Genomic DNA, 9,643 nt, shown 5'->3' with positions numbered 1-9,643 from the left:
AGAGTATGTAGTTTGACCAACAGCCTCAGTTAACTAAGAACGTTCCCTACAAACCATCGAGAACTATTGTCTGCCATTTTCTTACAGGCATTTTTTAAAAAACAAATCTGCCCATATTCATTCCACACAAAGTGTAGAACCCAGTTCACCATAATTTCCAGCCTATCGGAGACATGAAGGGCAGTCTATTTTCCATGAACTTCCAGTAAGCTACGTTCTCCAGAGTCTCTCAGCATTTCCCTTACTGATATAACAAGGGGTGTGGAAGAAGATAGAAACAAGCCACAGGATGAAGTTGCTATCACTGAATCAGCCTCCATGCAGCTTGACATCTGTGGGAAGTTTTTCTTAGAATGAGTAACAGTCAATCAGCATTTACTGGAATAAGTGCAGGCCTAGGATGGTAACACTAACACCCACACTTGCCTATTACATTGAAAGTAATGGGGTTTACTTCTAGATACTGTGTTTGGTGAACAGGGTACATTGTTGTTAACATCTGAAGCAGGCACCCAGGTATTGATAGCTTGCACAGTTAAGGGTCAAACTGCATGCTATACAGATAAATCTAGGAATGGCTCTCTGAAATTTGACACCTAATATTGAAGTGATCATAATTAGTTTGTCTCCTCCAGGGTTTCTGAGGCAATACACAACAGATAAAAATATTACTTTAGAAAATATCAAAATGGCTGTAAACTCAGTAGGGATGGAGCCAACCTGACCTCCATTGGGAGGACACTGTGCAGCTGAGGTGCTGTTACTGAGCAAGGCTTGTCTTCTGTATTCAGCAGCCTATACTCTCTGAATCTGATTTGAAACAGATTCGCCCAGGAGGAAGAGGTCATTTGTTCCCAAGATATTTAGAGCTATGTGAGTCAAAATACCTTGGAAGCCAATGGGATCGATACCTAGACCAGTGATACATAGTTTCTAAAGTACACACAACACAACAGTATTGGTACCACATTTTACACTAGCTGTAGCTTCCAAACACTTTTCAAGGGCAGTCACAGTCCTAATAAAGAATGGACCATTGTGGTAAATCTGCCCACCCTGGAAAATGTTATAGTTAGGAGCATAGGTTGAAGCTGGGCAGATCCACTTCTGTTCAGAGGCCAGTGGTCTTCCAAGATCCAAAAACACCCCCAAACAACCTTGCCTTTCAGATGGAGTGCAATCCATCTAGGACAGTTTGTAATCTAAATTTCACGTTTGCTTTCCTGTTGCCCAACAGAACTGTTGCCTAATTAGACCTCCATTTATTTACCTGGATCTATTTGCTCACTGTATTTAAGCTTCTACATCCATCTTGGCATCAGCTGTAAGAGATGGAGCTGAATGTCTTCAAAATAGTGCCAAAACCACCTCCAGAAGTTTGACAGCTGCAACCAGCTTTATGTATATAGAGATCTTGTAGCACCTTTGAGACTAACTGAAAGAAGTTAGCAGCATGAGCTTTTGTAGACTTCAGTCTATTTCTTCTGATGCATTTGGTGGAGCATCTGAGGAAGTAGATTGAAGAGTACGAAAGCTCATGCTACCAACTTCTGTCAGTTACTCTCCAAGGTGCTACAAGATCTTGCTACATACTGATTCCACAGACTAACATGGCTATATCTTTGAATTCTACCGCTTTATGTAGTTGCTTTTAAAAAGGGAAAGGGATGGAAGTGAGCAACACAGGCTAATGGCCATGAGGCTGAACACTTGCTCACAAAGGAGCAGGCCAACTGCAAACCAGTGCCTTCAAGTTCCATATTAGCCAAACAGTCCAGAGATAGCATGGCATCTGATCACCTTGGTGGAAAACTTATACAGGTAAAACAGGATTGTGTTTGATATCACAGTGATACCACTATTGTTTCAAGTTATGAAGCTAGCACTATAATGGCATGTTCCCTCAAAAAAAACTTGGTTAAACTTTGTATGGTACACCCAGGAAAACTAGAACATTATTGAAAGCCTCATTCTACAAAAACTGCTAAGACTGTATAAAACTGCAGGTACAACTTTATCAGGTAAAAAGTCAGCATGCAGAGCTAGAAATGGATGTTGGATGTATACATGTTTTAAAATGTTGTTTTAAAAGAAAATTGGACTGAACTATCTTAAAACTGCGATCCTGTAACTGTTTATAGTACTTGGAAATAAATCACATTTAACACAGTGGAACTTAATTCTCACCAAGCTTAAATGGGGCCAGGCTGAACCTGTAAACACTACACCAGTTACTAGTGCTAGAAAAACAGTCCATTGGGAAACTTGTTACAGCCCCATGTGATGACAAGTTTGACAAAGAAAACAAATTTGATTCCAATTACCAAATGTGCACATGCCAGTCATAAAGTAGATACTAAACATCGTATGTCAGTTGCTTCTTTTAAGAATATGTGTTTCTGAAGCAGCCCTGAAGTTTTAAAATATAGTGGACTATTCCAGGACAAACACCAATTTAACTTCCCCATAATCTTACTCATATTTATACAAGACTAAACCCCATAGTGTAGCAGCCTAATACATCTACATCTCTTGCTGTGTGACTTCAAGGAGTTTCCCACTTATGGCAATCCTAGGGTGAACCTATTGTGGGATTTAATGTCTTAACAGTACATTTAGCTTGCACAGTATGTGAACAGTGCAGTTTTAGTAATATTCCCCAACTCATTTCCCTAGTCATCTTCTAGAAATTTGTAGTAATCCAATTTTTTATAACAAGAGACCGTAGCTATCGTATAAAATGAACATTAATACCTCAGGCAATTTATTGGCATCAATCATACATGAATGTGTATAATTCATATCACTCCTGCAACTTTCCACTGTCTCTTTGTTGAACTGTTCTAGTTACAGAATATGCTATGTGATAAGATTTGAACCATACCTTAACCATTAGTGTTTAACAACCGAAGATGAGAGCAGCCAATCAAGTCTACTTTTGACCTGTTGTGATCATTAAGAGCCAGACTGATTAAATCAAGTGATTTTATTTAAAACAGCATGTATAAAAAAAATAGCATTTCTGAATTTACTGTACAGTATTAGCTATTTTTAAAAAAACAGCAGACTACACACCAAATTACTTATACAAGTCTGACAGTGTTGAAGTCCAAAGTATCTTGCCCCATTTTCAGTAAGAGCACTATATACAAATGCTATATACACACACACATTCACTCACACACTCTAATACAGTAGTCCCCAAACTGTACCCTTTAAGAGATTTTGGACTTCAGCTCCCAGAAGCCTCAGCCACATTGGCCAATAGTTTAAGATTCTGGGAGCTGAAGTCCAAAATCTCTTAAAAAGCAGTTTGGGGACCACTGCTCTAATACCTGTGGAAACATGTCTCAAACAGAGGCTGAACAGCCCACAGCTAGAAATATTTATAGATGGCTGAAAGGTGGTCAGCTGCTCCATACAGTGGCAAGACATCAAACAGAGCAGAACAAGAGGCAAGAAAACCCAATGAGGAAGGGAATGGGAGCAGGAGGAAGAGGAAAGGGCAGTGTGAGGAAACCAGGTCAGCAGCTGAAGCAGTGAGGTGATTCATAAATTAAATAAATAACATCCTACAAATTAGGACATTCCATTTTAAAAATCCTAGAAATAAATTAAAAAACAACAGAAGTAAAAACATTATAAACTACAATCTTCTGTACACCAAGCTTTGTTCCTGTACTGTTCTGTACAAATTTACAGTTAGTATGTTTGCATTGTTTGTGCACTTGAAGACACCTTCGCTCAATAGATTGAAAGAGCAAACTCAAAAGAATTCATACTGGACTATAAATGAGAATCTCAAGTGTGCCAGCCTATCCCCCCAGCCTCTTCTGAAGTACTTCTTTTTTTAAAAGGTGGAATAGCACAGGAGAATCTTGAGACAGTAGCAATGAAGGAATATTCAAGTATGTTCCTCCAGCACAGCTGAATTTGCAACTGAAGGCACTCAGATCAGATGACACAGTGAAGACGGGCAGCCACTCCAAATCAGTACCTTCCTTCCCTGCTCCTGTACCCAGATTCTCCCAGCTGAAGCATCTGCTCTAGTTCTCTGCTTCCCTCATTTCATATTGTAGGATTCAGCAGGTTATGGAGATGCATGGATTTGCCCAAGTGGCAAGGAGATTTGCAAGGCAAACCCAAAGAGTTCTAGTCCACTCTAGCAGGAGATGGGTTTCTTCAGACATGGAGAAGTCTCAAGGCAGCCTTGTCTGGAATGAGAGGAACTGTGTTCCTGTAAAAATCCCCACTCAGCCAGGCTTAGTAGGGCAGAATTCTGCTTTGCACCCCATTGTGGAGACACATTACTATTTGCTAGATTCTTGAATCAGACTGTGCAAGTGGATCTCTGCCGTTTCTTGAGGCAGAAGGACATCTTGCATCCAAGAATGGTTCAGAAGGTCTTCAAAAGATGGCCGGTCTGAAGGCCTCAGAGCTAAACACCACTTAATGAGATGCTGGCATTCTAAAAAAGAAAGGAGAAACTTAGCAAAGGTCCACTCATGAGAAGACTGCAAAACAGGAGAACACATCTACTGCAGTACAATCCTTCCAACTTACTCCATAACAAAAGTTTGGTTCATGTGCCCACCACTATGTTTAACCAGTTCATGCACTCTACTGGATGCTTTGTGCCAAAGCTCAGTAACATAAGAGTTCCTTGTGTAGACAAGAGATCTGGCAACAAAATGAGCTGCTGAGGGGCAAAGAAGAGACCATTTGGGGAATACAGTTGGCTCTTGGTATCTGTTGGGGTTTGGTTCCAGGATGCCAAAATCCATGGATGCTCAAGTCTCATTACACAATGGCATAATAAAATGGTACCCCATGGCAAAATCAAGGTTTGCTTTTTGGATTATTACTGTATTATTTTAGAGTATTTTCAAGACATGGATGGTTGGGATCTGGATGCAGAATCCGTGGATACCAATTATGGCCCGTTACAGACGGGCTAGAAAATACGCACGGAGCGCGTACTAGGGTTAGAAAGGGGCAGTGCTTCTGCACCCCCCTAACCCTAGTGCGCGCTCTGCGCGCACAAAATGGCAGCGCCCATTCCACACGGCTGCCACCATGAGGACATCACGGCCGCGCTGCCTCTATACAGGGTGGCGCGGACGTGACATCCTCGCTCCGCGCCAGGGCGCCCAGCGGACCAAAGGAGAAAGGGGCCAAGCAGCCCCTTTCTCCTCCTCCCCACCACCGCGGGGTGTCCTTGGGGCTTGAAGCCCCAGGGACACCCCTTTTCAGGCTGCGGGGAAGGGGCCTTTTGCCGCTTCCCTGCAGCCCGAAAAGCGGCAGATCGGGGCCTCAGCGGCTGCCGCTCTGGACACTGAGGCCCCGATACAGCGGGGAAAGGGGCGGATGCAGCCCACCCCAAACAGGCGGTTTGTAACCCGCCAGAATGTAGCTGTATGTAACTCAGTTCAAATTCTGTGAGTTTGCCTGCATCACTGAAGTCTTTCTTAAAAGCTGCAGCTGACTCAGTACACTAGCACATGGCAGCAACATCTTTCATAAGTGGGTATCATGAGGCCTTCCAGATGTAAGAACAATGGAGCTGCATGCCAACATTTGAAGGGTGAAATGATTCCATCCCATATCTAAGTTTACAATGTTCATAATTACTAAGTGCTATCTTCCAAAGATGAGGGGAAAGATAAGCCCTGGGTGTTCTTTAAATGGCTTGATGAATGCCAAAAATGATAATAGGGTTTGTTACACTTAGAACTTCAATTATTCCCCCCCCCCCTTTAAGTTAGCAAATAAAGACAAGAAACACTTACCTGGAGAAACCCTTTGTCGAAAATAGACTTGACCCCTTATGATCTCTTCATCGTGCTCGAAAGGGATATCTCCACAGACCATGTCATAAAGTAATACACCAAGTGACCAGACAGCAGCAGATCTGCCATGGTATCTGTGAAACCGAATCCATTCTGGAGGACTATATACACGTGTTCCTGGAAAATGAGGCAGCTTTCATCATTAAGAGAACTAAACATGTAGAAAAAGTCCCTGTCAAACAACCCTTATTGGCTCAATCCATGCACAGTGCTTGGTCACATAGATGAAGATACCAGAACTGAAAAAGCATTGGTTTCAAATTGCAGGAAAGCTGGCATGCTTGTCTCTTTGTAAGGCAATTTCAAATGAATTTTCCCTCCCTTTGAGGTAGTTGAGGGTGACACACTGGCAAGCATCTGATCTCTCCGCCTCCCCGCAGGAAGCAAGGAAAGGAAGGTCAGAGCTGCTTGTCTGGTTTCCAGCCACGTGACTCTTGTTTACAAACTTTGGGTTGTAAAAAAATACTCCAGGATCCACCAGAGGGCACCACCAGCTTGGGAAACTGAGCCAGAAAGAGGGCAATGTGGGGAGGAGCTAAGCCATCCCTGGTCATTAACCGTTATTAAATTAAACACAAAACAAAACACAAAAATGCAAGGCAGCTCATGCCATTCGGGAATTCAGAGGGCAAAAAAACCAAAACAAAGCGAAAGCCAGGAGTGGTTTGTTTTGAAATCAACGGCTCTTGGCTAGGAGATGCCGCTGTTGCCAACACAAGAAGCTTGGTTTGTTTTCTGAATACCATTTGTGTCCATGAGCAGATCAAGTTTCCCTTCTAATCTTAACACCATTACTTGGATTACTTTCCACTGACTCCCCCGCCCCCCCTTTTTAAAAAAAATACAAAACAAACACCTAGAAATAACATGCACATACTTCTTGGTAGGAAAGCAAAGTAACTGGCTGTAACAGATCTCTTGGTAGATTAAATTTCACAACATTGGTGCCATGACGCAAAGCAACTTCCCAACTGAGATGATTAATTCAGTGAGATGGCAGCAGCAACCATTCTTCTGAACAATCACCTCCCTCCCTTCTCCTTTTGTATTTAGCCATCACTAGGAAGGGCAGAATACAAAATCCTCTGGTCTATATACTCTACGCAGAAAGATACAAATACGGTCCCTAAGCTTTCCATTTGGGTTATAAGGCTAGGATTAGCATCCCTGGGTTTTGAATTGCAGGGCTGTCGGCATGTTGACATTCAACCTTTGCAGGTTGGAAGACCCAGACTAATCTGCGTCATCTAGCAGGTGAACTGGCAACCATGCTGAAATTTTTCAGCAGATCTGTTGCCCAATTGCACTTTTTGTGTTGGCACTGCAAGGAGGGTCTTATGAGTCCTCCAGACCTCTAGAAGAGCAATCTCCTAATCAAGAGCAAAGACTAGCAACTGGCAGGGAGTTAAATCTCTTAGCAACGGAGGGGTTTGTAGGCACATTCAGGACAAAATGCATTTCCCAGGGACGAGTCATGCAGCTTAGAGGAAGAACATGTTCCTCTCCTGAGAAGTCACTGAGCACTCAGAGGCAAGGAACACAGTGTTTGGGAAAGGAAGCTCCCTGGCTCCCAGCAGTGAATGGAAAATGATCCTCATATCAGGGTGACCAGATGTCTTCACCACAAAGGTGGACAAGGCACCCCAAAATGTAGGGCATTCAAATAAATGTAGGACATGACCAAATAAAAGCTAAAACTCATATAAATATAGGTCCATGCTTCTCAGTCATGCTCAAAATAGAGGACGTTTTGGCATTCCTCCTGGAGACAGAAGACTGAAATGTAGGATGTGTTCCAGGAAAAGGGTGTCTGTCACTCTGGATCATACTCACCATCGAAGTCAGTGTACACTGTGTCCTTGAGGAGCGCTCCGGATCCAAAGTCTATAAGTTTGAGCTCTCCCTTACTTAGATCAATGAGAATATTCTCGTCCTTGATGTCCCGGTGCAGGACCCCGCAGCTGTGACAATGTCGAACGGCCTCCAAAACCTGGCGGAAAAAACTGCGGGCCAAATCCTCCGGCAGAGCCCCTCGCTCCGTGATGAAGTCGAAGAGATCCTGGACGTGATCCGGCCTTTCCAAAACCAAGATGAAACTGTCCGGCCTCTCAAACCAATCCAGGAGCCGGATCACGCCTCGAAAGCCGGAGCCGACCTTCTTGAGGAGCAAGATCTCCATGGGCACCCTGGTCCCACCGGGCTGCAAGGAAGGCAAAAGACAAAGATGGTCCATGAGATGAAGATGAGGATCCAGGCATGGAAGGAGGAAACTTGTCAACCTGGGGAGGGGGGGTTCTTACAAAAGACGCTCCCCCCAAAATAAACCCTACTTACCAGTTCTCCCCACTCTGAAACCCGGTCTCGGGACACATGCTTAATGGCCACCTGCAGACACAATACAAAAAAACTGATAAGCCTTATACAGCTGGTGGAGATGAATGAGGAAACGAGATCAAGAAGAGGGAAAAGAAGGGGCAAGTGGAAGGGGGCTCTCAGGACCCAGACACCTACTGGGACTCGGAGGGGGCCCAATCGGGAATGGACTTGAGAAGGGGCCCTATCCACCGGAATCCGGCCCAGTCACCCACTGGGACTTGGGAGGGGAGCAATCCACCAGAATGAAGACCCAGCCACCCACTGAGACTTGGGGATTCAGAGAATGAACTCTGGAGGGGGCCCTATCCACCAGAATCAGTCCCTGCCACCCACTGGGACTAAGAGGGGAAAGTCATTCTGGGAACGGATTCTGGAGGAGGGGGCCCTATCCACCAGAATCAGGCCCAACCAGACTAGGAGGGGGGCACCATTCTGGAAGTGGGTCTCTGTCGGAGGGGTGGGGGGCCCCTATCCGCCAGAACCAGCCCCAGCCCCCCATGGGAACGGGCCCACTCCCCCTCCACTCACCGGGACCCCATCCGCCAGCCGGGTGCCGGAGTAGACCGAGCCGAAGCCCCCGCTGCCGAGCAGAGGGCCCACTTGGTAGAGCTTGTCCAGGGGCTCCTTTTCCTTCCCTGCCAAAGAACAATGCCAGTCATAAGAATGAGAGGCCGATGGCCAGGGGGGAGGGAGGGAGGGAGGGGAAGGGAATCCCCTGCCCGCAGCTCCCCTGAAAACAAAGGCAGGGGCCCCGGAGCAGCCCGGCTGCCGCCACCCACCTGGCAGGGGCTTGGCCGGGTGCAGGTCCCCTCCCGGCGCGGAGGAGCACAGGTGGGCCAGCGAGTTGATCTTGGAGAGCAGCATGTCCCCGCCCTGGCCGCGTGTCCGGGTCTCTCCGAGGCGGCGGCGGCGGCACTGGCGCAAGGCAAGCAGCGGGAGGAGGAGGAAGAGGCGTCGTGCTCGTCTGGGAGGCCGGGCGGCGTCTCCCTCCCGTGTGGCGAAGCGGCCCGGCTTCAGCCCGCCTGGAGTAAAAGGGGCGGAGGCACAGGCGCCAGGGGGAGGGGCTCCCGCCACGGAACGCCACGCCCACCCCCGCCTCCTCCGCCAATCAAACGCCTCTCGCCCAGGCAGCCACGCCCCTCCGTCAGAATGGGGGCCGCTGAGGAGACTCGACGTGGCGGGAAGGAAAAGGCGCCAAAGAAGGAGGGGAAGGGCGGGCAGAGCGTCTCTCTCTCTCTCTCTCTGAGGGGAGAGGGAGGGTGTTGTTATTAACTCTCATTGTCAATGAATCCCCTACTATGTGGCTGTTATACTATGCACTATAATACAATGCATAATATAATATACTATATGGGGATAATACACTAGAATACACTAATATGGGGATAATACTATGGGGATAGTACACTATATAATAC

At 46.1% G+C, this 9,643-nt stretch overlaps 1 protein-coding gene across 1 annotated transcript; it reads right to left on the bottom strand.

Annotated features, from left to right (window-relative positions):
• Positions 1 to 2,971: 2,971 nt before the first annotated feature.
• On the bottom strand, positions 2,972 to 9,369 carry PIM1 (Pim-1 proto-oncogene, serine/threonine kinase). The gene is made up of 6 exons (XM_089514768.1): positions 9,005 to 9,369; positions 8,754 to 8,860; positions 8,184 to 8,234; positions 7,683 to 8,049; positions 5,790 to 5,966; positions 2,972 to 4,468 (listed from the first exon to the last, which is right to left on the bottom strand). The coding sequence occupies exons 1-6, from the start codon at positions 9,087 to 9,089 to the stop codon at positions 4,311 to 4,313; spliced, it is 945 nt and encodes a 314-aa protein (XP_089370894.1). The 5' UTR covers positions 9,090 to 9,369; the 3' UTR covers positions 2,972 to 4,310.
• Between the last annotated feature and the right edge of the window lie 274 nt (positions 9,370 to 9,643).

Source organism: Sceloporus occidentalis, unplaced genomic scaffold (assembly GCF_023333645.1).
Source record: "Sceloporus occidentalis isolate IW3139 unplaced genomic scaffold, rSceOcc1.0.p SCAF_3, whole genome shotgun sequence".
Classification (NCBI taxonomy): Eukaryota; Metazoa; Chordata; class Lepidosauria; order Squamata; family Phrynosomatidae; genus Sceloporus; species Sceloporus occidentalis.
Note: the sequence above shows the minus strand (reverse complement) of the source record. Positions and strands in the feature narration are given on the sequence as shown.